Below are 26,840 nucleotides of genomic sequence, written 5' to 3'. Positions count from 1 at the left end.
GCACACTAATGCACGAGCATCACAGTCATCAAATGTGGGCTGTTGACCACAATGTCTGAAACCTATTTCCTGATCTGTCTTTCCCATAGATCTAAATGTAGATGTCACTTTAGACACTGTTACTGAAACACCAGCCAGTTGAGCAGCCACCTGTCCTCTAACCAAAATCACTTAGCTCTTGTCCTCTTGCTATCCAGATACACAATCAGAATCAGCTGGGCCTGCTCAACACTTTTATACATGTCACAGAGCACGACTGGATGTTAACTGCTTCATTGCGCCATGCAGGAAGCATTTGCATTTGTTATGTTTTTTCCACTCATTTATTCAGCTTTTCCCTTCAATTTGTTGTATGAACATCTATTTTTTTACTTACAAAGACATAGCTGATACCCAAAACAGAACACAGATGTAATAGATTACTGGATGTGGATATGCAAGGACAAACAATAAGACAAAACGATAAACTATAATTGGCATGAAACACAAATAAAGTACTATGCAAAAAAAAACATTAAAGTCAACATATTTTATATTTACACTGATCCCAGTAAAAGATGATTTTCTCTCTCTGCAGTATTCTCCTCTGCTCTCTGGAGCCTATAAGCAACACTTGGGGGATTAATGCATCTGGTGTCTATTATCAATTAACTTCATTAATACTCTCCCTCACAGTCTCCTCCCTTGGGTAATACGACAGGCGAGCAACTTAGCATATTAATGTGATCTAAATAGGACCTTTCTCTGTGTCCTTTGTTCCTTTTTCTTTTACCTGTCCTGCCCCTTTAAGATTAGACATTTCAATCTAGGCGTGTTTCCTGCTGCCATTGACTAAAACCGAGAGCTGGCATCCTGCGGGAAAAAAAGCACATCCAACAGCTTTACGCTTGCGTCCACACACGCCGCGATCTTTCCTTATTTTTACATGAAGGCTTAATGTCCATGTCCAGCAGCATGGTCATAGTTTAATTTCTGTGATCGCGGAGCAGCTCGCCTGTACGATCTTTTTTTTTTTTTTTTTAAATCATTTATCGAGATGATATGAATGTCAACCGGTCAAGGTCCACTCCCCCAGTGCAACAGCCACGGCTGGATTTTCTAGCTACTGCTGGGGAACATCTGCCGCAAGCATTTGGATGAATTTCTAATAATTTCTAATTCTGAGAGGACGGCGAAGGGATTGAGATTGTTTGCTGGAGCAGCGTGGGAGCCTCTCTGTGGGAATGACATGCTGCAGTAAAGACGGGAAAATGGAAATAAAATGGATTGGAAAACACTGATGATGTGATTGCGACGCCTTTAACGAGAGGAAAATGCTTCACAGTCTTCGCCCTGTGCAGAAATCTGTAATAATATTGAGTAAGTCGTTTGTTTTTCGCCAATGGACTGTGTGCAACACTGACTGAGCGTATTTACAAGAATATATGAGGGCAAGATCCTCTTCAGCCCCAGCTGCTCATTGTCTGAATCGTTTTACAGTGTAACACCTGACATCAACCCAAACAAGGACTGAGGACTGATCTGAAAAGAGGACACCATGTCGGCGGTGATGATAACACGAAAGGTGCGAAAATGGGAGAAGCTCCCGGGTAAAAACACTTTCTGCTGCGACGGGCGGGTGATGATGGCCCGGCAGAAAGGAGTCTTCTACCTGACCCTGTTCCTCATCGTCGGGACCTGCTCTCTCTTCTTCGCTTTCGAGTAAGTCATTTCCTCTCTCTGACTCCTAATGAGCCGTATGAAACTATATCAAATTATGATTTGCTCCAGAAAGTGTTGATAAGTCACTTCAGGGCGCCTGTGGCTCCTCCCAGTACCCAAATATTTCTATAGTAGCTGGCGGTAGCTGTGGTGAGAAACCTTATCCTGCAATAACCAACTTTAGGGCTGCAATGATTAGTCGATTAATCAATAAGTTGATCAGCAGAAAATTAATCAGAATAATTTAAGTAGGTTTTGAAGAAAGAATATGAAATTCTCTGGTACCAGCTTCTCAAATGTGAATGTTTTCTTCCATTATCATAAACAAATATTTTTGGTTTTTGGACATTTAGTTGCACAGAAGAAAGAAAACGTTTGAAGATTTCACCTGAGGATCTGAGATGTCTTGATGGGCATTTTTCACCATTATAATGACATTTTATAAGGCAAACAATCACTTGACAAATCAGATTAGACAGTAGTGAAAATAACTGTTGCAGTCCATATGGTTTTTAAAGTGTAAGGCTGCAGCTACTGATTATTTTCATTCTCGACTGATCTTCTGATTATCTTGTCAATTATTCGTCTTGCCAATGAACGTGGGGAAACACAGATATATTTTATTCCCCAGAATCAAGGCTAATGTATTGAAATAGCTTGTTATCCAACCAACTATCAAAAACTCTGATATATTCACGTTACTATTATATGATATAAATTTGTAAAATCCTCACATTTGAGAAGCTTGAACCAGAGAATATTTGTTATTTCTGTACGAAAAATGTCTGAAATGTTTAATCAATCATCAAAATAAATGCTGAGTAATTTTCTGTCAATCCATCATTTATTTTTTATATCTCACCCATTTCTGTTGTGTTATATTTGACCTATTATATTCCTAATATGTATACAATAATGTTAAAGGAGTATTGGGTGTTTGTAAGCTTCTAAAACCTAATTAAGGGTCATATAATTTTTTCGATGAGTGTTTTCTTCTTCTCATCTATACCTCCCATCTCCTGTATGGCCTTCATTTGTAACAGCCAAGAATTTCTGTTGTGATCATTTCACAAACACACTGTGGTTCCATGTTTTGTTGCTCAAAATCCAGATTGACCACGTACAGAGACGTTTAATATTTAATCACCCTAGCTGTCCAGCTTTGTTTCTGGTTTAAGAAAGGAAAGCTGCCATTTCTGTCGTCTCAGCAGTTCTGTCTCAGTCCACTACTCACACAACCCAGTGGACTCATTAGCCCTGCAAACACTGCCGGCTGGCTCGGATGCAGCATGTGAACCCAAATCCTGTCAGTGACGGCTGTATAGAGGATTGTTTTTAAAATGAAGAACATGGCTGTGAATAATCATCATAAAGCAGCGCCTTTTCAGATTGCGCCCACCGTCTGTCTATGTCCTGTTTGTCTCCTCTTTTCTCCTTTCATGCCAGTTGTAACTGACAAATCAGGCACGATGATTTAGCACAAATCTTGCACTGTAACACAGTAACCTCTCTTGACTGTGGGCGTGTATGCAGCTATCAGGCCAAATGGATTTGGAGCATAGCAGAGAGGAGAAGTAGCTGCTTTCACTGGTGCCAGGCCCTTCCCATCTCTATCTGCTCTGCACTTTAATGGCCTCCTGCTTTTCTTTGAGCCCGGACAGAAGGAGCTGTTGTCCGGCTGAGAGCTCAGACGATACTGCTCACACTGAACATCCAGAGCCCAGAGGAGGCATTGCGGTGACTAATGGCTGGAGGGTTGTTAGCATGCCATGTTCATATTACAGCGCAACATAATTATCTCTCATGGGGTGATGGATATTAACGTGGAGATTGGGCTCAGACAACACGGGGGTGATTTTCAAACTCGCCATTACACAGCATGTTGATACATATCTGATTTAAACCTCTGATGGAGTAATAGCACTTCTGAAAACCGGCTCAGAGGTTTAATACATTCACAAATTGCCCATTTGCAACTATATGAGAAGCATTAGAGAAATAAGTCCAGTCTTTCTTGGTATGACAATATCCGCAGCCAGCGTCAAGGCTGCAACTCACAATTATTTTCGTATTTGATTCATTCTTTTTTTTTTTAGTATGGAGTATAAAATGTCAGAAAATGGTAAAAAAGAAATCCCATTTTAATTTCCAAAATCCTAAGGTGATCTATTTGAATAGCTTGTTTTGTCTGAGAAACAGTCATTAAACCCAAAGATATTCAGTTTACCACGTTTGACAAAGACCTTCTGCAGATCCTCACATTTGAGAAGTAGAAACAGGGAATGTGGCTCTTTGGGCGGCAGGGTCGATCACTCCACCATTTAGATCCAGAAATAAAGATCCTAACAAGTATTTGATGGCTTGCTATGAAATGTAATACAGATATTGTACCTACTGACTTTGGTGATCCCCTGACTTTTCTCTGGTGCCACCAGGAGGTTGGCTTTTTAGTTAAATGTCTCCACAACTGTTGGTGGATGGATTGCTATGAAATTTGGTTTACACATTCATGCCCCAGTCAGGATTAATAGAAGTCACTTTGACTTGACTTTTCATCATCAGGTCACAATTATAACTGTCCAATACTTTGGTTTTTACCACCTTTAAACTAGTCACATTCAGCCTCAGTTGTACTTTGTATGCTAATTGGCAAATTTTAGCACTTAGCTAAGATGTTGAACATTGTTCCTGTCATCTTGTACTAAAGATAAGTGAAATAATCAGTCATCAAAATAGTAGCAGATTAATAATGTGTCAATCAGCTAATCAATAAATCAACTAACTGTTGCAGCTATAGTTAATATGATTTATATTTTATATATATATATATATATATATAATATTGATATTGATAAAAACAATACCACAATCTACTGCACTCACAAAAGATGCATGACACTGCATCAGTATAATCTAATTTTAAGCGTAGGCTAGTTCTTGTGCATTAAGCTGTTGTTCATAATTCTGTTATCACAGACATTTTGTTTGTATTGTTTAGTTTCCTTGTTTTATGGAGGATTCATTCCTCACATGTGGGCTCGAGGTTGTGCTATGAGCTGCACTGTGGCGTAGATCAGAGAACAGAGAGGGCTGTGTCCTGGCGTGGGCTGGCTCATATCCAACACCAGCCGAGCAGACATCTCACTTTTATCACCAGCCTTCGGCTCCCTGTGCAGGGAAACCTCTCTTTAATTTGTGCTAAATTGCGGAAACGAGCGACCAAATACACAAATGGAAAGACTCATTAGGAAAAACTAAACAAATTAGTCACTGAAGCGGTAGGCCCAGCCTGTTTTTTCCTTCACAGGAGGAATGAGTGTTAAGACTGTATGTCCTTGCCCTGTTTCTAAATGTGATTTTACACTCATATTACACTGGATATTATTTGCTGATGTATAGGTGATGTATCAAAGGTTTTAGTAGTCAATTGCCTGACATGTATATATCCACGAGAGGCTTCTTCACAGTTGAATATTCAGTGGTTTGGTTCCCATTTGTACATTTATGTCAGTGTGTGTGTGTACATGCATGCATACGTGCGTGTGGATAGCCACCTATAGAGCTTGGATGAAGGAACAAGAAACTGGAACACAAGGACAGTGTGTCATCTGTCTGTCCACCCAGGACGCTGAGCTACGAGGCTGTAGAGGCATATGTGCATGTAATCAGACTGATCCTCTCTGTCTGTGTTCCTGTGCTGTCTCCGTACATACGACGGTGGCCTTCAGTTGGTCTGGAACGGTAGAAATACAGGGCTGAGCCTGCAGACCAGCTGCAGTCAGAGGAGATCTTGTAACCGACCCCTGAGCCTCCCTCAGCATCTCTAACCCCACCCTGTCTCCCTGCGAGCCAATCAGAAAGCGGCACCCGGCCCAGGCTAAATGAGCAATAACATGATTTATGCCCTATTCAGAGTACATGCTCCATTTACAGTAACAGTGATCTACAGGCTTTGTTGTCTGGAAGCTTCCCTGCCAGGTCCACAGTGCTGCTTTTCTTTGGAGGATGGAGGATGTTTTTTTTTCTTTTCTTTTTTGCCCACATCCTGAGCCACACAGGGAGGGAAATTTTATTTGTTTCGTTTCCTCACTTTGTCATTTTCTGTTTGGTTTGACATTGATGCTCTCCCAGAAGAAATGTATAGAGATAGACGCCTCTTCAGTCATGCTGTTGAATCACCAGTATTGTTTTTTATGTTGGTGAAATTAAATCATACGGTTTACCATTAGTCCTTATATCACTTAGTGAATATTCTATGATGCAACATCTGTAATCCCAACTTTAATTCTAGGAAAATCTCCATGACCCCGGCTTTAATGTTTCATCTCTCTCATGTGGTATTTAAATGTTGCATAACGAGGAAGACTGATTTAAACTGGACAACAGATTGTGCTCACTGAAGCTTTAGTGTAACCTCTTTTAAACTCAGTCTCACATTTCACAGAGGTTTGAAGGACATGATATCTGTAGTCCAACGAGAGGTCTAAGATAGCCCTGCCTCATGTCCCTCATGTATCACCATTACATTCAAGTCATAGAGCTAAGCATTTGATTTTTAGAAAAGGAAAAATGCCTGCTGATCTTAGGTCATTTAACAGAATGTACTGCTGTTGTGAAGGTTTTTCCAGATTCCTCAAAGACTCTATTTTGTTTGTATTTTATAAATAGAGCAACAACATTTGTCAGTTCAGGCTGTCTGGATGAAGAAATTCAATCACAGCTAAAGAAACAAGTTAAAAAATCTTTTTCATTGCCTCCATATAAGCAGTGAATGTTGTCTGGATTTTTCAACGTTTGCCAGGTTTTTATTTTTCTACAAAAAAAAGGGAACTTGGCTCTATGACTTGACTGTATTATGATACATAAGAGGCACAAACTGAAGAAGAATGATCTCATCTATGAAAAGGGGCAAAAGTGAAATCCCCCTCTAATCTGAATATTTACCAAGTTCAGTAATGGAGTGACTTTCTGTTTGTATGTGGAAAAGCAGAGAGGGCAAGCACACTTTGTCAGCTTCTGTTTTTTTTTCAGCTGTGCCCTAGAAACAGGCAGAGTCAGAGTCTACAGATGTTTGTATGACAGGCGGCTGTTACTGAGGCCCACTGTGGATCTGCCTGCACAGCCAGTACATAATTCATTTTCAGTATGATTCATGCAGGTCTGCAACAGCTTACAAGTGTTAAGTATTAATAAAGGAAGGGCTTGAAATACTAAACAAAGGTAAAATGTCATGAGTCACTAAAGAATGGCATGGTGACGTATTAATCCTGGGTTTAGTGGTTTTATTACTGAGAACTTGAAGTGGTTTTAACTCGGCTATGTCCCGACTTTAGAGGCTTCTCATCTTTGAGCTTGTGTTGTCCTGAGTTAATAGGGGAGATCCTCTGGATCTGAGTCTGTGGACACACCCTAATGCATCTAATGTCCACCCCACCCCACCCCACACCACACACACACACACACACACACACACACACACACACACACACACACACACACACACACACACACACAGCAAAGTGAACGTCACACTTTAAATGTAGAGTAAGCAGTCAGTAGATTATCTCTACTGTATCTCATATGTTTATAGTGATTGTTGACCTTTATCAACAGCTGATTGCAGGTTTTTTAAGCTAACAGAGGCCATCTATGAAACAATACACGATCTCCTTTCTGTATTCCAGGAACTCGGGGCCTAACGTCCACTCTTTAATGATTTTATGACAGTTGCGTAAGGGCACATTAAGTAAACAAGTGTAGCATATGGCAGAAACAATTTGCATACTTAGTCAGAGGTGAATTATAATAAAAATATATTTTTGTGGTGAGCTTTTGAATTCACGGTCTACACAAGGTTACAGCAAACATTCGATCCCTCAGATGTGCAATAGAGCCACTCAATGATTTTTTAAAATGCTGAAAGGCTCATGTGAGATATTTCAATTAGCAAAATTCTTGAGTACACAGTATGTGTGTTAATCCAGGTCCAACTCGTCATGATGGAAGAAGTTTTAACATCCTGTGTTTAAGTAAAAGTAGCAATACTTTACTATAATGTCAAACATACTTGCATATGAGCATATTTTCCAACATGTTGAACTATTCCTTTAATACTCAAGCAGTATGTTAATGTTGTAACTGGCCAGGGTGGAGCTGTTTCTCCCCATTTAACAGATTATTTGGCAGTTTTATTAAACAGTGATCCAGATTTTATGATGGGTTTTAAAATCTTGATCTTCAAAATAAAAGTAAAATAAAAAACAGTTTAACCGTCAAATGGGACGAATAGACTGAAATGTTGTGGAGTAGAAGTATGATGTAGTACGAAGTTAAAACACAAGTAAAGCACATGAATCTCACTAATTGAGTAAATGCACTTGTTAATTTCCACCACTGGAACTAGTTTGTTATGAGGCACAAACAGAGAGGCAGAAAGTTGAGGAGGGAAGACAAGGAGTGTGTTAGAGGCGTGTGAGTGTCGTTTGGCGGTCTGATTGATCGCCTTGCTGATGAAAACATTTCCCCCTCATGGACACAGGGCCAGATTAAGTCCCGTTTTTCTGCTGCCTCTGTGGTGACTGATGAACACACGGCGTCACTGTGCCAGCACCACCCTGCTCCTCAACAGCACAGGAAATGGTCACATCCAGGAAGGACGTGTGGGCTTGATGGGAAGTGATGATAGAGTGTGCCTCGAATACCTACTAGTCATCATTACGGGAATTACACCTCATCGACAAACTGCCTTTCCTCAGTCTGAATCCACTGGCTGCCCTCTGCTGTCTCTGCACTAACGAATGGGACAAACATACTTCACAGGCCTGCTCCAGTGGAAGTTTCTATTGATTTGATCTCTGCTCCTTGTTTCCATTAGTGTGAAGAAAGGCACTGCAGGGAAACTGCTCAGACCAGTCCAGCAGGTGTTGTGTGGGTGGGAGGGTGGGTGTCAGTGCACAGGTATGCTGACGTACTTGATTCATCTGCATATTGTAGTGCGAGATAACAGGTGGACTTTGTTCTATGACATATTTTGCTGACTGGTAATTGTTTACTCAGCTACATCCCCTTATTTTTAAACTTCCTTTCAGCTGTGTGTGTGGTGAGAATGGAGGAAATGCCATCCAAACGACGAGGCCAAATACATCTACTAGATGACTTTCAGATCACTTGTTTTTGTGCTAAAGACGCTCAATGTGAAATCATGTTAAACAGTTAGCAGTTAAACAATTATTAAAATAGTTTCAGATTTATTTTTTGTTGATCCACAAGTTGATAAATCTTTGAATCATTTCAGTTGTGTTTATACTGTAATTCACTTTGGCAAAAAGAGAATAATGTGTAAATGTGATCGAGCCTGATAATTTTGCCTTTTAATAACTGATGTATGTCTATAGAGTATCAATGGCCCAAATGTCCATCTTCTTCATAATGAAGCAGAGTGTGTGTCGCCTGTGTGGGCGGCTTTATGCATGACATGCAGTACAAAACTTAGTCTTGTACAGGATATGGCACAATACCTTGCTATCCTGTAGCGCAACATTAGTGTTGCATTATGAATATACGATCCTGGCCACATGGGAAAGAGATGGGAGACGCAGTTTAACTATTAATAACTGCACGCCGAAGCCTCTTCTGCTGCTGTGCTCTGTTCTGTCGCAGCACTTTGCTCTGCAGCTCACATCTGTTATCGCATTGAGCAGCAGGCCTTTTTGGAGGAGCCCTGCTGGCTCTAATCTCAATGGCCTGGCAAACGGAGTTATGCTAATGTTTCTCCACTCTTCCAGAAGGTGAGGGGAGTGTGGCATGGTGTTGTTTATTCATGGCCATGACTTCTGCGTGGTCCAGAGAAAGGGCGGCTCTCGCAGTTCATGACCTTCTACTCACGACACCAGCTCAGAATATGTATAGTGTTGTCGTGTCATGTCCTCACTGCTCTTTTGGAGAGGGCTCTCCCATTTCTGTTACAGCTGTCACATGTTGTTGCGATGCAAAAATATACAATATTTCAAATCAACGATTATTTTTTTTGTATCAATTGGTCTGCCAATTATTAATCGTTTTGTCTATAAAATGTCAGAAAACTTTGACACGTTGCCCCCAGATTCAAGAGGACATCAACCAACAGTCCAAAGTCCAAACATATTCAGCTTACAGTGATATAAAACAGACGACATGGGAGAAGGTGGAACCAGAGACTGTTGGAGTCATTTTTTCTTAGAAATCAACTGAAAACATTATTAACATTATTAAAGTTTTTAAAGTAATTGCTTGATTTTCTTTTTTTTGTCTAAATTGATTCATTGGCCGTTGCAGCTCCAATGAAATCACAAAGAAATATACAATGAAATGATATTAATTTGTAGTTCTGTTGTACACTGATAAAACCAGACAGAGTTACTGCAGTCAAAACTGTGGCTCCACATCTTATCCCTGAATGAAGAAAACCCGGGTTCCTTCTTCACTGTCCTGAGATAAACCTAAACCACTGACCGACTGGACTTTCCACTTTTCAAACTTACTTTTACATTACATGCTTTACAAAATCCTTTTTTCTTCTGCAGATGTCCATACCTGGCTGTGCATCTGTCTCCGACCATCCCAGTTTTCGCTGCCCTGCTCTTCCTCTTCGTCATGGCCATGTTGCTGAGGACCAGCTTCAGTGACCCTGGGGTGCTGCCACGGGCCCTCCCAGAGGAAGCCACATTCATCGAGATGGAAATCGGTGAGTTACAGGAATGGTTCACAGAAACTTCTTTATTTGAATTGATTTATCTTTATTTCCAGTGGACTTTTAAACTCGTCTCCACAGTCTTCCCCTAAGCACAGAGACAATCTCAAATACAGAAATCTCTCATGTGAAATAACCAAAATTGCACGAATGTAAGATTAAGAAGGTTATTACTCAAAGTGAGAAGTAAATTAATAAAATGGGTTCTCACGGCCTTTAAATATCCCCATAACTAGTTTTCCATTCATTTTTTCACACTGTTTAACAAGGTCGCATACAGTAATCAGTTTTGTGATAGTTTAAGTCCTTTAGTGACGCCACATCTTAAAGCTGCTATAAGCAGTATTTTAATAATTACACTGTGTCAAATGACAATGTTAAAACATTGACAGTTTCATAGTAGCTCCCCTCGTCTTTACAAAGCTTTAGTGAGTTTCATCTCATTGTTCCCCTGCCCAGACCGAAACTTTACTGCTTTGGTTCATAGTCAGCAACTAACTGGTAAACATGTGGAGACCAAAAACAGAGCTGAGTGAATATTGGACTTATATTTGTCAGGTGGTCTGAAACACAATAAACTGAAATGTTGCTCCGTAACTTCTGGAAATAAAAATCTGTTTTTGCAGGTTTAAGTAAATTTAGGGAAAAGTTCAAATCCACAATGACATCATTTATGCTACACCATTACATTAGATAGAATATCTTATAAAATGATGAAAATGTATAAACAGATCCACCTGTTTTTGCATGAAATATTTTGTATCTTGACAAAACCCTGGGACTTTGACTGGAATTTGAAATATACAATGGTTGTGTGCATCTGAAGAATGCTTGTTAGCAACATTTGTAAAAGGTTTGTATAGACGACTCTGCCCACAAGTCAATTTATTGCTGATAATAGTTGAAAAGAGTAAAGCCGCTCCAGGCACCTCTCAGTGATAATGCTCAGATCCAGTGCAGATTTATGCAGGTTTGAAGTAGCGTGTGGTCTAGTGTGACAGCCTCGCACCAGTCCTTGAAGTGTGTATATCCACTATTCACAGTCAGAGCTGATAATGCCACCAGCCCAGACACAAATCCCTTATCTGCATCCATTCAAATGTTAAGTCAATAACAGAACAAATGGTTATTACAGCTCATTTGTGGTTACATCACCAAGTGGGTTGCTGTATACGTTTCTTTGTCTGTATGAAATGACATCCACACATGTGTACAGTAGATGAGGTGGAAATAGCTGAAGTGAAAGTATTTTGGAAGCATTAATACTTCAGTGGTTAAACAGTGAGCAGACAGCCTCAGTCCTGTTGGTTTATTCATGTTCGTTAGCTTTATGTTGGGTGTGCTCGTGGGGGTGTAGAGCTCAATGTAACACACATTCATTACATGGGCTCTGTGTGTCTCGTTATACAAAACAAACCGTACGCTGTATACTGATGACAGGACAGCCTCTGCAAACAGAAATAAGAGTGTTGTCGTCCTCATCAGCAGTGCATTCTTGTATTTTTCATGTCCCCTCCCCGGGCTTTCTCTTCATGTGTGGATGATAAGTCATTCTGTGATATTTCTGCACCAGCCCACCCTGCGTCCTCGGCCTCCCCTGCCTTTCTGTCTGTCTGTCTGTCTGCCTGTGAGGCTGCTCACTGTTCACTCTTTGTTTCTGTTAAAGATTCATGGTGTCCTTCAGCCCATCACTCGCGCTCTCCCACCCCACACAAGAGGCATGGGTGGAGACCATGCCTCTGGTCTGAGAATGGGTCAGCTGGCAGCTAGCTCTTCTCTCATCATGACTGCGACTCATTGGTTGCCGCTCGCTGGATGACAACAGCTGGATGGTAGAACTAGCTGTAGCTGTGGCTGTTACGGCCCTGTGCTGTAGTTTAAATGAGGAAATCTCTTTGAAAATTGATTGATTGAATCATTTTTTTTTGTTATCGATAAGTGTTTTGCCGCTGAATGTTCAGTCTTTTGATGGGCGTGATTCAGAATTTTCTGACAATTAAACGTTCCCAGGTAAAAACCCAGAGATGTTTGATTTACAATTACAGAAAGTACAGAGAAGAAAGCTGGTTGTGGGGCATCAAAGCAGAAGAGTGAGGGAATTTAATATGCTGAATGTGTGGGCAAATACAGGCATTTGATGGCATGAAGAACACAACATTGTATTGGCAGGTATTCTGGATTGCAATGCGTCTCAAGCTTGGCAGTCCTCAGGATGCATAAAATCACATGATGCAAAAAAAAATGTAGCACGTTAAATGTTGCCCATTTTATTTGACCTCTCTGGTTCTTTTTGCATCGTATCATGACTCATCTGTTTCCAGGGTCTTTTTCTACTGTTTTCCTAAATAAAAAGTAGTGAAATCAAACATTTGAGAAGCAGCAGAGAAGAAGAGGAGTGTTTCCTTGATAAATTACCCGAACAAGTACTCACTTGCTTGTTGATCAATTAATCGATAAACTGTTTCGTCATTTTTATTTGATAAAGCAATTTAACCCTCTCCAACAAAATTCAAAATGCAGGATTTTGACTTGCTCTTACACAGTTTAACACTAAACAACTAGTAAAACTAATGTATCCATGTTTTTGAATACCTGTTAGCTAATGAGCTCTAGAGACAGACAGATGTGAGAGTGGTATCAGTGATCTTGTCTATTTCTCAGTAAAAAAGAAAATAAGCATATTTTAGAAAATGTTGAGCTATTCCTTTAAATCACCTCACTCTTCACCGCAGGAGTTTTTAGGTCCTGTTTACACATGCAAACACAAAACAACATCAGGTATTTACATTGGTTCTATGTTTGCCTTCACCTTGTTCGGCATGTAGCTTCCCAAAACCCTTCACTGACCTGTTTTCAGTCTCATACCTTCAGTTTTCGGTTTTATTTTTTACATTCTACCTAACACATCTCCCAAAATAGCAACATATCCATCATTTAAATGCTAAATCGTGTCATGTGAAATATGAGGAATATGCACTGCAGCAAATTGAATGAAGCACTTAGTTTAACAACTTCCATCCCACATTTATTGCTGTTATACAGTGTATTTTTTAATGTGTGTGTGGTTTAATGCTGTTTCCTGTCATGAGCATGGGGGTACTAGACAGAAGAAGCAGGTACGGGTGTTTGATCTCATTCTGAAGCTGAGGCAGATATGTTGATGAAGCCACTGCGGCCTCGGTGCTCTGTCCCTCAGCCTGTTAGTGACTAGCCCCGAGGGGGAATGCAAATACACGGAGAAGCATCCTCTTGGAATATGTAATGCCACTGGCAGACCGAGCTCTGCTACCTGAGGGAGTGGCATCATTCCCTGTGAGTGATGACTCATTAATTTATTTTCCACTGGTTTATCCTGAAAGCCGCTAATCCTACGTTCTTTAGATTCATAATGCAGAGTGTTTTGTGCTGTCGGATTAAATAAATGTCACAATCTTTATGTCTGTAGATGTATTTTAGATTATTTTTGGAAGCTTGTGTTCTTCTCGTTTCATTAATTTATTTACGTTGAGTTTTACATTACAAAGAATGGCCATTTAGAGCTCGATACAAACGATAAGTATGCAATTTAGTTAATGCTAAATTTTTCCTTTACTCATCTCTAAACATTGAGCTTAATTTCCACAAGCACCATTTTCTTTCTTTTTTAATCAGAACGTATCCTCAGAAAGTGAAATGAGCATGCTCGCTCCTTTCCCTTGACTCCACATTCACATCTGCACAGTGCAGCATGTTAATGGTAGATTTCTCCCCAACAGTTATTCTCCTGACAGATTCCAGCCAGCACCCCTCTGGCCATTAGCCAGCCTCACTAACTTCTCAGCTCCTGCAGTGCAACATAATCAGAAAAATCTGAATTGCCAAGAGCAGAGAATGTGTGAGAATCTCCTTTGGCTGGTGACTGCTGTGCAGGAGTAAGACTGTCTCACAGAAAAGATATGACTGTGACATACAGTCATTCCAGTGGTTGCAAGGTTAGCTGATGCACAAATAGAGCAGGACACAGAGCACTATAGTCCTGCTGATATATAATATTAACAGCTCAGCAGTGATTACACATAAATCCACCATCCATCAATACTGTATCGAGCCAGTGTTGTCATCCGCTGACGTTCTCAAGGTTTAGCTGTCAAGATTTATGTCTCATTTTTTTTCTTCTCCTTGCAACTGAATCTCACATTCCTCACTGCCTGTTTAGGAGATATACAGCAGGTGAACATAATACTGTGAGCTGCTGTGCAGTCTAATACAATCCAGTGTAATGGCGCTGCAAGAAACTGAAGCTTTTGTGAAGCTTATTATGCGTATTTTTTGACAGTGTTAGAGGTTTGTTGAACTGTGTTTTCCGAGGACGTAGCTTGTGGTGTTGTTGTATTAGATTGTGATTTGATAACATATATTTAGAATTATTTGACCAAGCCGACACCTGCTTACGAATGTTGTGCTTTTTGTTTCCACAGAGGCTGCAAATGGCAACGTCCCAGCAGGGCAGCGGCCGCCACCTCGAATCCGCAACGTTCAGATCAATAACCAGATCGTCAAACTCAAGTACTGTTACACATGCAAGATCTTCCGACCACCTCGAGCATCTCACTGCAGCATCTGTGACAACTGTGTCGGTGAGAAATCTCTTCTAATCTGCCGTCAGTTCTATATCGGTGATGCAAAGGCTTTTTTCATTGAAACTGGTTTCTCAGAAATAGAAAGGTGACTTATGTTTTTGTGTGTGAGAAAAATAGCATGCAGATGTGATGACTATTACTGAAGCCTTGACCTTAATTTTCTTCTTGCATTCATTTGTCACAGTGATGAAATTATTATTAAAAAATCAAAGCTTTATAAATAACTGTTGGACTAAGCAGACAGGCTGCAAAAGTTTTAAAGAACCGAAACAAATGGACCAAAAACTTCCCAGGGAATATTTTAAGCGCTTTGAATTTTGAAGGCGGTTTGAACTGAGTGTGTTGCTGTGATGTGATGTGTGCGTGTGTAGCTGTTTTATCTCTCAGCCCTGCAGAATAACAAGTCATTTGCCTGCTGATGATTGAGGAAATGCATTTGAAAGACACGTAGACTCATATGTGATATGAGAGACAGTGGAGGCTAAGAGAGGGAATAAGTGCTCAGTCATTGTGAACACTAGTTCATCTGTGTCCACCTGCTGTAGGAACACCCACACACACACACACACACACACACACACACACACACACACACACACACAGTCCAAGCAGCATGCTTCAGTCCCACGTTTACTGCAGTCATATCTTTTCCTTCTCAACTTTACATTGTTTATTGCAGTGAATAATGATAGTCCAACAGTAATTATGGGCGTTACTGAAATAAACAAAAAAGTATTCAGGTAATTCAAGTTCCAGGCCTTTGAATCACTGCACACATCTCAGATTTTTCTTCAGGGATTGAAATAGAGAAAATGGCAAATACCCATGAAATATCAGGCAAGTAAAGTGCTGACTTTCAGCTGTAATTTGAATTTGTTGACATCACCGTTAAGCGAACAGTGTTGCAACAGTGTACAGGACTATTTCCTATTTGTTAAAGCATCACCAAAGTTATTACAATTCATCCTGAGGGCAGCATGAAGGTGTCTATCAAATCTCATAGCCATCCATCAAATATAGGAAAAATCAGGGGCTCACCAGTCATATAGACTTTATCCTCTGGGGACCATGAATGTCTGTACCAGATTTTATGGCAATCTATCCAATAGAACCAAAGTGGTGGACCAGAAGTGCCATCCTTAGCTGAGCCGTGCCGCTAACATGGTTACGAAAAGGCTATAATTACCATACAGTTAACTCAAAATGGATTCAAACACCTTCAAACATATTTACAGCTGAAACCTTGGTTGTTGTTTCATTCCTTTTCATTTGACCTTATATCTACAAGCCGCTCCTCGTCCTACGTTTGTGCCTCTATTTACTGTATATTGTTGTGAAACTCCATCCAGGACGTGCAGCTGTGTCTCTGCTGCAGAGAAAAGTGTAAAGCAAGATGTTTACCTCTGTCGTTCCTTTGACCCTGCCCCGCTGTCACGTGGCTCTTCTCCAAATGATAGAAGAAGAGAGGCTAAGAGGAAGTGATCATTATATTTAGACTGCAGGTGATGCACAAAGCTGTTTTTGACTGCAGCTGATATCGGTGTATTTTTAACTCTCGTTTGATTTTCAGAAGTGTCTGTGTTCTAATAAAGTTGCAGGAACATTTCACATGTTTATACAGAGACTTTTTTTTTTTTTTTCTTTCTTCCCACAGACCGTTTTGATCACCACTGTCCATGGGTGGGAAACTGTGTGGGCAAGAGGAACTACAGATACTTCTACCTGTTCACCCTGTCCCTCTCCCTGCTCACCATTTATATCTTCACCTTTGACATCGTCCATGTGGTCATGCGTAAGTATCAGTTATCCAATCAGAGGGAACAGTAGGAGAATGGTTCATGCTGCAAAAAATGTGGAGAAACAGGAAGAATGACCTGTGACACAAGCTCACCAGCAGCTTCCAGTGTTTATGTAAATGCATGCACATGCTCTGAAACTATGACCTAGTTCAGGCTTTTCCTGAAGCGTGACGTGACACGCAACAGCAACTGACAGCTTGACATGATTCCTGTTTCATTCTCGTCCTCCTGTTTCCTTGTTCTACCAAACGCAGACGGCAACAAGACAGAGACATGTGGAAACAGGAGTTTTTCTAGTCAGGATGATTAACTCTGGGCTTGTTATCTCAACACTGTGTAAATGTGTAAGAACTGTTCCTTTGTGGAAGAATAAAGTGAAGAAGGAAGCTGTATATCTATATTTTTCTTTCTAACTTCTGTCTTTCTGTTCACAGGTTCAGTGGATAATGGCTTTTTGAGCACTTTGAAAGAAACACCTGGAACATATCCTTTCAAACTCTGACCGCAAAACCAGGTGCTGTGTGTGCTTCATCTGCCAGATTTCCTAGAATAGAAAGTTAAAAACATTAATGTTTCTAAACCAACTGATCTCTTACTAAACCCCTACCTGAACACTGACATCCAATTATAGCACTGAGCTTGGATTTTAACATGATGAAGTTTTTTTTTTGTTTTTTTTTCAGTATTTTACCTCTGTGTGGAAGCCGGTCCTGAATGCTTTTAGAGTTTATGCTAACATGCATTTATTGAATTTGGGGAGGTTCAGTTACCCCCAACTAATGGTTCTCAAGATAGCATTTCATATGCCTTAAACATTGGTTAGTCTTCATCCTAAAACCTTTATTTCTTGTAACACTGGAAGTTATAAACACACTGTTTGAAAACAGTTGTTTTACAAGATATTTGATTTTTAGAAAAATCAACTTGAAACATTAAAAAGCTGGAGGCTCCATTATTAATTGACTTACGAAGCGAATGTTAGCTTAAATAGCAAAAACAGAAAGTACGACAGATGTAGTAGCAGGAACTGACCAACTGTTTATCAAACAATTTAAAGTATTTATAGATTAAATAAATGTGTTTAAGTAAATTCCAGCTCATCTTTTCTTTGTACCACAGTTCAAAGGATTGACACACACTGCGTTTGACCCTGTACTCTTCATTATAGGCTATGGTTGTTGCACTGACCGTCACTGGCCTTAATCATGTTGCATAACTGTCTTCCCTTTTGCCATCACCTGCTGTCCGCTGTTTAATCAGTGACCATGTGTCAGGCAGAAAACATCTGTTGTTGTTCTCTTAACTTGAGTTCACTGTGCTGGAGGTGTTGGTGTGTTTCTTCACCCTGTGGTCAGTGGTGGGACTGACCGGCTTCCACACCTACCTGATCTCTCTCAACCAGACCACCAACGAGGATGTAAGTGCATCTTCCTGCATGTTCATTTAAACATAACTACAGATTAATGGAGCTGTCTCATCTGCAGGTTGCTGTCCTGGGTCTGAATCATCCTGTGAGGCACAGTGCTGCACTTGACAGCTAGTTTGTTTAGGTTTCACACTGTCTTAATGCAAGTGAATCATGACTTGTGAACAGGTTTAACTCACTCTTTGTTGAGTTTTCTGTGACACTTTATTCCCGTGGTGGAAATTTCAAAAATGATGCTCTGTTAAACTGCACTTATGCATTTGTCTTGGTTTGGGTTAGGGAGGAGTCTTAGTTAAGAAAACTACAAGTGGACTTTAAACTGTATGTTGAGCTTGGTCTATGTTGAGTTCTCACCAAAAGTGAAGTGCACCTCAGCCATATTTACACTTCTCATTTTAAGTGTCTCATTTCTGGATAAAATCCAGATGAGATATAACCTACGTTTTTATCTAATTTTGAGATGAAAAGAGTGGGTGCTAGTAAGAGAAAGAATGACTTCTGCACTTCATCAGTTTATTTAGGGCACTAATAGTGTTGCTAGGTAGCTAACAGCTGTTTATAAAGAGACACACATTCATCTGATTAGAAGCACTGAAACACTTCTTGGTTGCATTTGGACTTAGCTTTTTTGATATCTGATAGCTCTGCTATTTGCACACACGCAGTGCAGAGTGTAAATAAGGGAGAACTCAGACCCCAATATTCAGCCACTTTTGGTAATACTAGGGTTTTCAGCATAACTTTTATCTACCCAATCAATCTGAACTCAAGAGGGAAATGTTTCAGTCTTAATTGCACTTAAAAAAAAACAAAACAGATATACTTCGAGCCCAGCGATCATTCACAGAGATATAAAAATGAAGGAAATCCTCTTAAGTGCAGATATTTTTCTAGTCTTTACATATTGAAGATTTCAGGTAAAGGCTTGGAAGTTGCATTACATAATTACATTGATCTAAATCCAATTTTAAGAGTTCAGCACATAACGAGGAGAAGGTATAGTTTTAAGAATGTGTCTATAATCTTCAGGCAGCCGGGGTTCATGAGGCTGGAAAGATAAACATACATCGCTGTGGTGTAAACACTACAATTTCTAAGGCCACAGAGCTGTTTCCTTGACAACAGAACCACCTCGTTCAGCACTGAAGGACAGAGGGTTGGTAAACTGTAGCTTGTTAAACAAGGCTATTATATTGTAACTAAAGAAAGGCAAATACAGGAAGTGTTGTAAACTCAAATTGATGGAAATGGAGTCTGTGAAAGTTTGAAAGTCTATTTATAACAGCTAAAACAAAGACATGCAGCATGTCACATTTGTTTACACTTCTCTTTTAAATCACATGAAGCAGAATGAACCATAATATTTCCACCTGTATTTGAAAAATAAATTCACCCTATTTTTATCCAGTTCAGCTAAAAAAAATTTCTTTGCAAGGGAAATGTGGCCAATTACACACAGAGCAGAGCCATATGACAAATTGGCTGGTAAATGCTTTGAATGCTAAAAGCAGCAGTTGGACTCCTCTCTGATACCAGCTGGCCAACACAGTCCACTCATCTAAAAATATGCACCAATAGCTGCTATTCTTAATAAAACCAATGATAGAATTGAGCTGAAATAAGAACAAAACAGACCAGCTGGTTTGTGAAGCACTTGTCGGCCACATTTACAAGAAGCTTCTGATGCTAAATGAGGGGGAAAAAAAAGTATTGATTGCTTAAGCGCATAACCGTTGAGTCATTATTTAGTCACCATACACGGACACACGCATCAGGCTGATGTAAAGCAGACGATGAGTGGCGGTGATGCAGGTGGATGAATCCACAGAGGGGAACCATTTCTGTTGTGTATACTAGCATTTTCAGTGTATATACTTTATTGCAGGCTTTGTTAGCCCAGATCTGACTGCAGAGGCTGTGACGAGAAGCAGAGTGCAGCAGCAGCAGTGTTGAAGATGGTGGGAGATTCTAGATGGCTGAAAGCAAGAGTGCACTCATACTTTGTTGTAATGATTTATTTATAATTCTGCTTCTTCTTTCCTGTGGGATGGCTGGCCTCATTTTTTTTTTTTTCTTTTACATGCAATCAGTAATGAAGCTCTGCAATGTGCACCTACAGTGTAATGTTGCTCCAGGAGTTGAAACAATGGCTGTCAGCCCGGTCATTTCAATATCTGTGATTGGCCTAATAATAGATGCATCGATACCTGCAGGGGCTGGGCACGCAGCCAGAAATACTGCTGAGAGAGGGAGAGAGAGGGAGAGAGAGGGAGAGGGAGAGGAAGAGGGAGAAAAGAGGAGGAGAGAAATGGTGGAATAAGGTCGAACAAGAGAAGGCACCTTGAGTGTTGTAGCTGCTCTGGTCTCCCATAGGATGACACATGGTCTGTCAGCTGTGTCTCCGCCCCACACACACACACACACACACACACACACACACACACACACACACACATACACACACACGTAGGCATGCAGCACTGACCTACATCTACAGCACCTAAAATAAAAAATAAATACATTTTGCGGCAGGGTCAGGCCGCACCAGCTGATGCTGTGAAAATAAATATGAGTCATTATATCAATTATATATGCACTTAAATCAATCAATCAGTCTACTTTCCTTTCTTCTACATGCTTTCATGGTAACTAGAAACATCGCCTAACCTCTTATTTTTAGTCATAGTTGCACCGAAATCAATCACGCACTTAAGAAATGATGATGAAATAATTGGTGGTTAAAAATGAACATTAAATAAACCATCTAGAATATTTCCATCTGATGTAATTGTGCAGCCACAGTCTTGGGGTCTTGGGTTTGAATATATGAACATATTAATATGAAACATGCCGATACAGTCAGTGTGGAAAACCTAATGTTTAGGGGTTAAAATCTCTCACAAGTTTCCTGTTAGCTGCCAAATGTGGTATATGACCGAGAGTATACAAACAGCTCTTTATTTGTTGTATGAATTTGAAAGATTTTTTTTTCAATGAGTTATTAAAGTGGTTTTAATTTGTAGTTGCTGCGATTGCACGCACCCGTCAGCACATAGAGTTCCCATTAAACCAGGAATCATTAAATCCCTGACAAGATCCTTTTAGTAGGTCAAAGCCAAGCCTGTGGGAATAACATCTAAAAATGGAGCTATGCTTTTGAATAAGGTATAAGCACAGGGAAAATCTTTCTGAAAGAGAACGAAGCGAGGTTGTAAGGTAGTCAGGATGTGTTTGGGATGCTGGCTGACTGTTTGAGAAGGTTTGGTGCTCCAGTGATGGATGTTGTCCACATTTCGTTTTGCCCAGATTAAAGGATCCTGGTCTGGAAAGAACAGAGTCCAGAACCCTTACAGCCACAAGAACATCTTAAAAAACTGCTGTGAGGTGCTGTGTGGGCCGACGTACCCGAGGTAATGTTGTCAGAAATCTTTACCTAAACAGCTCTGTTCATAGCAGAGAGAGAAACTGCAGAGCCTCACACGGGGCTGGTTAATTGATTTAGTGTTAAACACCTGTTCTGAATCAGAATCTTCTTCTGTTTTATTTATCGTCATGTTATCTAAAGGAAGTTTTATGTCTTTAGCTTTCTTCCTACTGTTATCAATGAGTTCTGTATCGGTTCCTGTGATAGATTAGACTTTCTCTCCTACGCCTCGTTCTGGTGAATGACGAGCAGGATGCAGTTAGTGACTGATTGCCTTGTCTCGTTTTCAGCGTCTTGGACAGAAGAGGAGTGATGCAGGAGGACTCGCCTGTTTCTGCAGCGTCTGCTGCGCCCTCTTCCTCCTCCAGCACCAACCCAGTGCCACAAACCACGGTGAGAACACACACACACACACACACACACACACACACATAAACCTTAACATAAAGTCTAGAGCAATTACAGAGGGCGTTGGAGAGAAGTAAGGAGGTGTGGAAAACACTCTTCTTATCAGAGTGACACTGATAATCCATCTTGTGACACGTGGGTTCGGAGCTACTCTGTGCCTCTCTCTGTTCAGTGGTTGGTATTGTGTAACTATTTATAATTGTTCAACTAACTGAAATGGTTTTATTCTGAATCATTAAGAGCAACATCCTTATTTAATATGTCGAAGCCAAAGAACATTTTCCACATTTTGGACAATGAAGATCCTGACTGAGTCTCACTCCCTGGTGCTGCCAGCAAAACATACTGATATTAAAATGGCACTGCAGCAATCATATGTATTTTAGTATATTTCAATTGTAAGCATTTTAGATTACCTGGTTGCACAATGGCAGTTCAAAGTTTTAAGCTTTCTATTAAATGTGGAAACGGCAGTGACTGATCGCAGGTCCCTTGATAGTTTGTTCCAGAGAACAAAAAGCTCCCTCTGAAGACCTGGATCTCATTCTGAGTACAGTTAAAATATGACTCCACATGACCCGAGGGCTGTAGTTGGACTACAGTCAGTGAGCAGCTCAGTGATATACTGGGGAGCCAAAACATTAATAAACCAGCTGCAGAATTTTGAAATGAATTCTGTGTCATACTGAGAGTCAATAAAGAGATCACAGCTTCTCATGAGTGATGGAGGAAGTAGAAATACCACAGTGGAAACACTGTTACAAGTAAAAGTCCTGCATTGAAAATTTACTATAATTTCAGCATCAAAATGGACATAAAATGTTATTAGATTGTCCATGTCTACATTACTTTAACGTTGCAGCTGGTCAAGATGGGGCTAATTTTAACCACTTTATTTGCTGCTGTGTAGCCAGTGAATTTCACCACAGGGATCAATAAGGTCTTATCTTCACCTATAATAATATATCAATTTATTTGTTTATCATATTTTGTATTATGAATTTTAATCTGCAAAGTAACGTACATTATCAAATAAATTGTAGTAGAGAAGAACTATAAAGTAACAGAAATTGGGAATAATTAAGTGAAGTACAAGTTCCTCAAAATTATTATTAGTAGCTGTAATATTTGAATCTCTGAGATGTCAGCAGTGACTCAGTGGCCTGTCACCAGTCTAGTCACAACTTGTTTTCTACATGTTTTTGTTTGTATCAAGCCTCTGCTGCACTGGTATCTGCATCTTTTCAGCATGCTGTCCTCTGCCTGCAGAAAACCACAGCTCCACTCATCCCCAATGAGCACACACCTGACGAGGCCAAGCCGAGCATCGCCGCCTCCCCTAAAGAGGAGCACTCCCCTGATACCAAGGGCCCGCCCCTGGCTTCACCCGAGACTGATGTGGAGACATCCATCGCCAAGGACAAGACCCATTAGCTGTATGAGGGGGCGGCTCTAGTCGTAGCCACTCCCCTCTTTCCCCCCCAGCATCCTGCCTGGTCAGGAACTGGAACATTAATAATCAATATCTGATTACTGTGTGGGTGACTCAGTTACTCTCCAACTCCTGCCCTACATTCAACCAAGAAGAGCAGAGTCTCTGCTGCAGCTCCTCCTCTTCCCTCCTCCTCACCAGTAGCTGCAGAGGTGTTTGATTGACACTTACTCCTACAGGAGGGGGAGCGATTTAATGGAAAGTCAGCAGCTTCCTCTTGACTCCTGAACACTGCATGGAAAAGACACGCAGGGGGAGAAGCTGCTGGGAAAACAGCAGAAAAAAAAAAACACTCTTCAATCGTTTGACTTCCCCCACAGTTCACCTGTGGGTTGCTCTGATTGTCAGTACTACTTCTTTTCTTTATTTAAAGTTGCATAATGACATTTATTGTGAGATGCCAGTTCAAATATACTCCTTGCAAGTGTCTGGCAAAGACAATATTACTTCTGGACATGTATAAAATGTCATACATACAGTCAGTTTTTGTTGTGTATGCCCTATGCAAATCATGAGAAGGCTGGACAAGCTTTTTTTTTTTTTTTTTTTTTGCTGTTTGGATAAAAGCATTTCACCTGTAAGTCTGTGAGTACACATGATGTCCAGGCAGGGGGAGGACATGCAAATCCTTAGCTGAGATATTCTTACAGGCTCCTTCCAGGCAAGTCAAACTCTACCTTTTATTCTGATATTGCTGCATTCAGTACTGTTGTTACTTATAAGCATCTTTTTAATTTTTAAAGTGATCTGATCCAGACCAACGCCTGTCCCATCCATTTTTATATAATCAAGGATGTTTTGTGACCTTGGCGCTCTGAAATAGATGAAACTACTTTACGCACAGTTAGTCTTGCATCCGGGAGACGCTCAGTCTCAGTGTGAGTGAGAAAAGGCCTGACTTCTGATGATCCTAGACACTCGTAGTAACAGTGCCTTATCACAACAGTTGTACTATGAAATGCAACTGAGGTCAACCAACAGAGAAGCCCTTCAAGTTCATCCTGACACAGTGTTTAATGAGAAATGCCAATGTTTAATACACAAATCAGTCCAGTGGTTCCCAACCAGAGGGTCGTGAGATAAAATCTGAGAGGTCCCGAAATGAAGAAATAGTTTGACCTTTTGGGCGATACTCCTATATGAAGTCACAGGCGGGAGATGGTTAGCTTAGCTTAGCATTAAGACTGAAAACACTGGTGAAACATTAGCCTGCCAGCAACTTTAAAGCTTATTGAATAACACATTATATTTAGTTTGTTTATGCTGACACAAAACGACAATTTGTGGTTTTTACAACTGGAACTATTTCCTTGAATTCTTGTTATTTTACATTTCAGTATTTGCACAGATTTTAGGGCTCACAGATCTTAAAGGTTTGGAACCACTGAATTAGACTTTGTGGAAAAGAAAAGAAGCAAAGCCATGGTTGAACTGTACATAGTTTTCACAGGTATAGATGTCGTGAAAACCTCTCAGCTGATGAGTGACATCAGCAAGGTTTTGTTTATGAAGTTTTTTTTTTTTTTAAGTGTAAGTGCGGCCAGTGTTAATGAATTATTCTGCCTGTGAGCTTGAGCACCTCCTCCTGCAAATCACATCAGAGCTGATCTTCCTCAGAGTCCTCTCTCTTCCTGCCGTCTTCTGCCTTCTCATATTTAACTCATCGTATTTAACTCAAGGCTGGGGCCGCTTCCACTGAGGCCATCCTTGGCAGGATCATTAAGGCAGAGAGAAAACAGAGAGACGCTCAGTCCTTTCGTTTCACACATCTGTGTATTTCAGGCGGAGCATAGCCTTTAATGAGGCTTGAGAATTTATTTGGTTTTTGGTCACAGAGATTGCTCGAGGGGGACGGCATCCACTCAAAAGAAAAATGAGAGAAACTGAAGCAAATTTTTAGTATTTAAATGATTTTAGCAGATAGCGAGAGTTTGTCATCGTGATTGTGTTATATGCAAGACAGAGTTAGTGTTTGTGAAATATACTTGTGTAGAAATTCTAGTGTGTCAACAGCATCGTGTCATACTCTGAAATCTGCCTGAGATGATTTATTCTAAGACTAAAAATGGTCACAATTCCCTCTTAATCTCCTAAAAACATCAGCTCCTAAAAATGAGTGTAGTAGAAGCTGGGAGATAAATTCTAGGATGCTGGGATTGTTGGCATCTGTATGATCATTTTTGTAGAGCAGTTTAAAGCTCAATACTGATATTAGACACTTTTAAACATTCAAAGACGAATCTATGCCTTCAAGTTACAGTTTGTTTCATGATTGATTCATGTGAGGATTGTTTTCTTGATTATATGATTAATTGTTTGCTCTATATAATGTCAGAAAATAGTGAAAACAAAAAGTTCAAAGCCCCCTGAATTATTTGTTTGATCATGAGAACATCAGCAAATGCTCACATTTAAAAAGCTGAAACCTTCAGATGAATCCTTTTTATCCTTGTTTATTTCCTCTGTACTCAGATGAGAAAAGGAGACATAACTGACACATGTCTAGTGGAAGATGGTAAGGTCTTTCCGTGAAGTAAACAAGTGTAACTACTGAATGTTTGTTGGAAAGAATCTCCAAAAAATGTTCAATTTTCAGTGAGAAGTACTAAACCAGGACCAGTTTCAGTGGATTTTCTCTGTGGAAGGTATTTGAGGACGGTTTCTATCTGATCGATTTGCGACGCTGTCACCGAGAAGCAAGAATGTATGTGACTGATATTCGATAAAAGAAGGGACGTTTGTGATGAATTCCTGTTTCAACAGTTTCAAAGCAGATTTAAAAGGGACAGTTGAACTTTGATTTTTTGATTCTAAGGGTTTTGCAGACTGTCGAGCGACCGAGCTGAGCTGTTGTATGTGTGTTATATCATGTGTTTAAATGCCATGACAGGATCAGATCTGAATGCTCTGATCAATCTATTACATTGCATTATGTATACAGATACAGTACTATACCATTGATGGAGCTCTAATTTATGTTCACTTTGTTTAGTATCAACACTGTGATTATATGTATTTCATTCAATTTACTTCACTTCTTTTTACATGATCAGTGTGTCTGGTAAATAAACAATATTGTCTTATTATTATTTGTCTTCGTCTTTGTCTAAAAGACATTTTCTTGGGACTGGAGTTGGTGGTATAAGATGTCCTGAGGAGACAGCTCGTCTGTCAGCTCATCCGCTATTAATAAATATTCAACAGAGGACCTGTTTGTATACAGGTAGATTTGTGCCCCCGGAT

The 26,840-nt window shown here is 40.2% G+C and overlaps 1 protein-coding gene across 2 annotated transcripts; it reads left to right on the top strand.

Annotated features, from left to right (window-relative positions):
* The first annotated feature begins 850 nt into the window (after nucleotides 1–850).
* Nucleotides 851–26,683, top strand: zdhhc9 (zinc finger DHHC-type containing 9). 2 transcript variants are annotated; one of them, XM_022760298.1, is made up of 10 exons: nucleotides 851–1,359; nucleotides 1,480–1,701; nucleotides 10,263–10,423; nucleotides 14,887–15,045; nucleotides 16,703–16,840; nucleotides 17,282–17,330; nucleotides 18,162–18,264; nucleotides 21,580–21,683; nucleotides 21,988–22,090; nucleotides 23,375–26,683. In XM_022760298.1, the coding sequence occupies exons 2-10, from the start codon at nucleotides 1,538–1,540 to the stop codon at nucleotides 23,537–23,539; spliced, it is 1,146 nt and encodes a 381-aa protein (XP_022616019.1). In that variant the 5' UTR covers nucleotides 851–1,359; nucleotides 1,480–1,537; the 3' UTR covers nucleotides 23,540–26,683. The 2 variants fall into 2 exon arrangements, with proteins under 2 accessions (XP_022616019.1, XP_022616020.1); XM_022760299.1 differs by lacking the exon at nucleotides 14,887–15,045 and having other exon boundaries at nucleotides 851–1,701.
* The last annotated feature ends 157 nt before the right edge of the window (nucleotides 26,684–26,840 follow it).

This window comes from Seriola dumerili, unplaced genomic scaffold (assembly GCF_002260705.1).
Source record: "Seriola dumerili isolate Sdu_G_001 unplaced genomic scaffold, Sdu_1.0 BDQW01000331.1, whole genome shotgun sequence".
NCBI classification, from domain to species: domain Eukaryota; kingdom Metazoa; phylum Chordata; class Actinopteri; order Carangiformes; family Carangidae; genus Seriola; species Seriola dumerili.
This window is presented reverse-complemented; position numbering and strand designations above follow the sequence as displayed.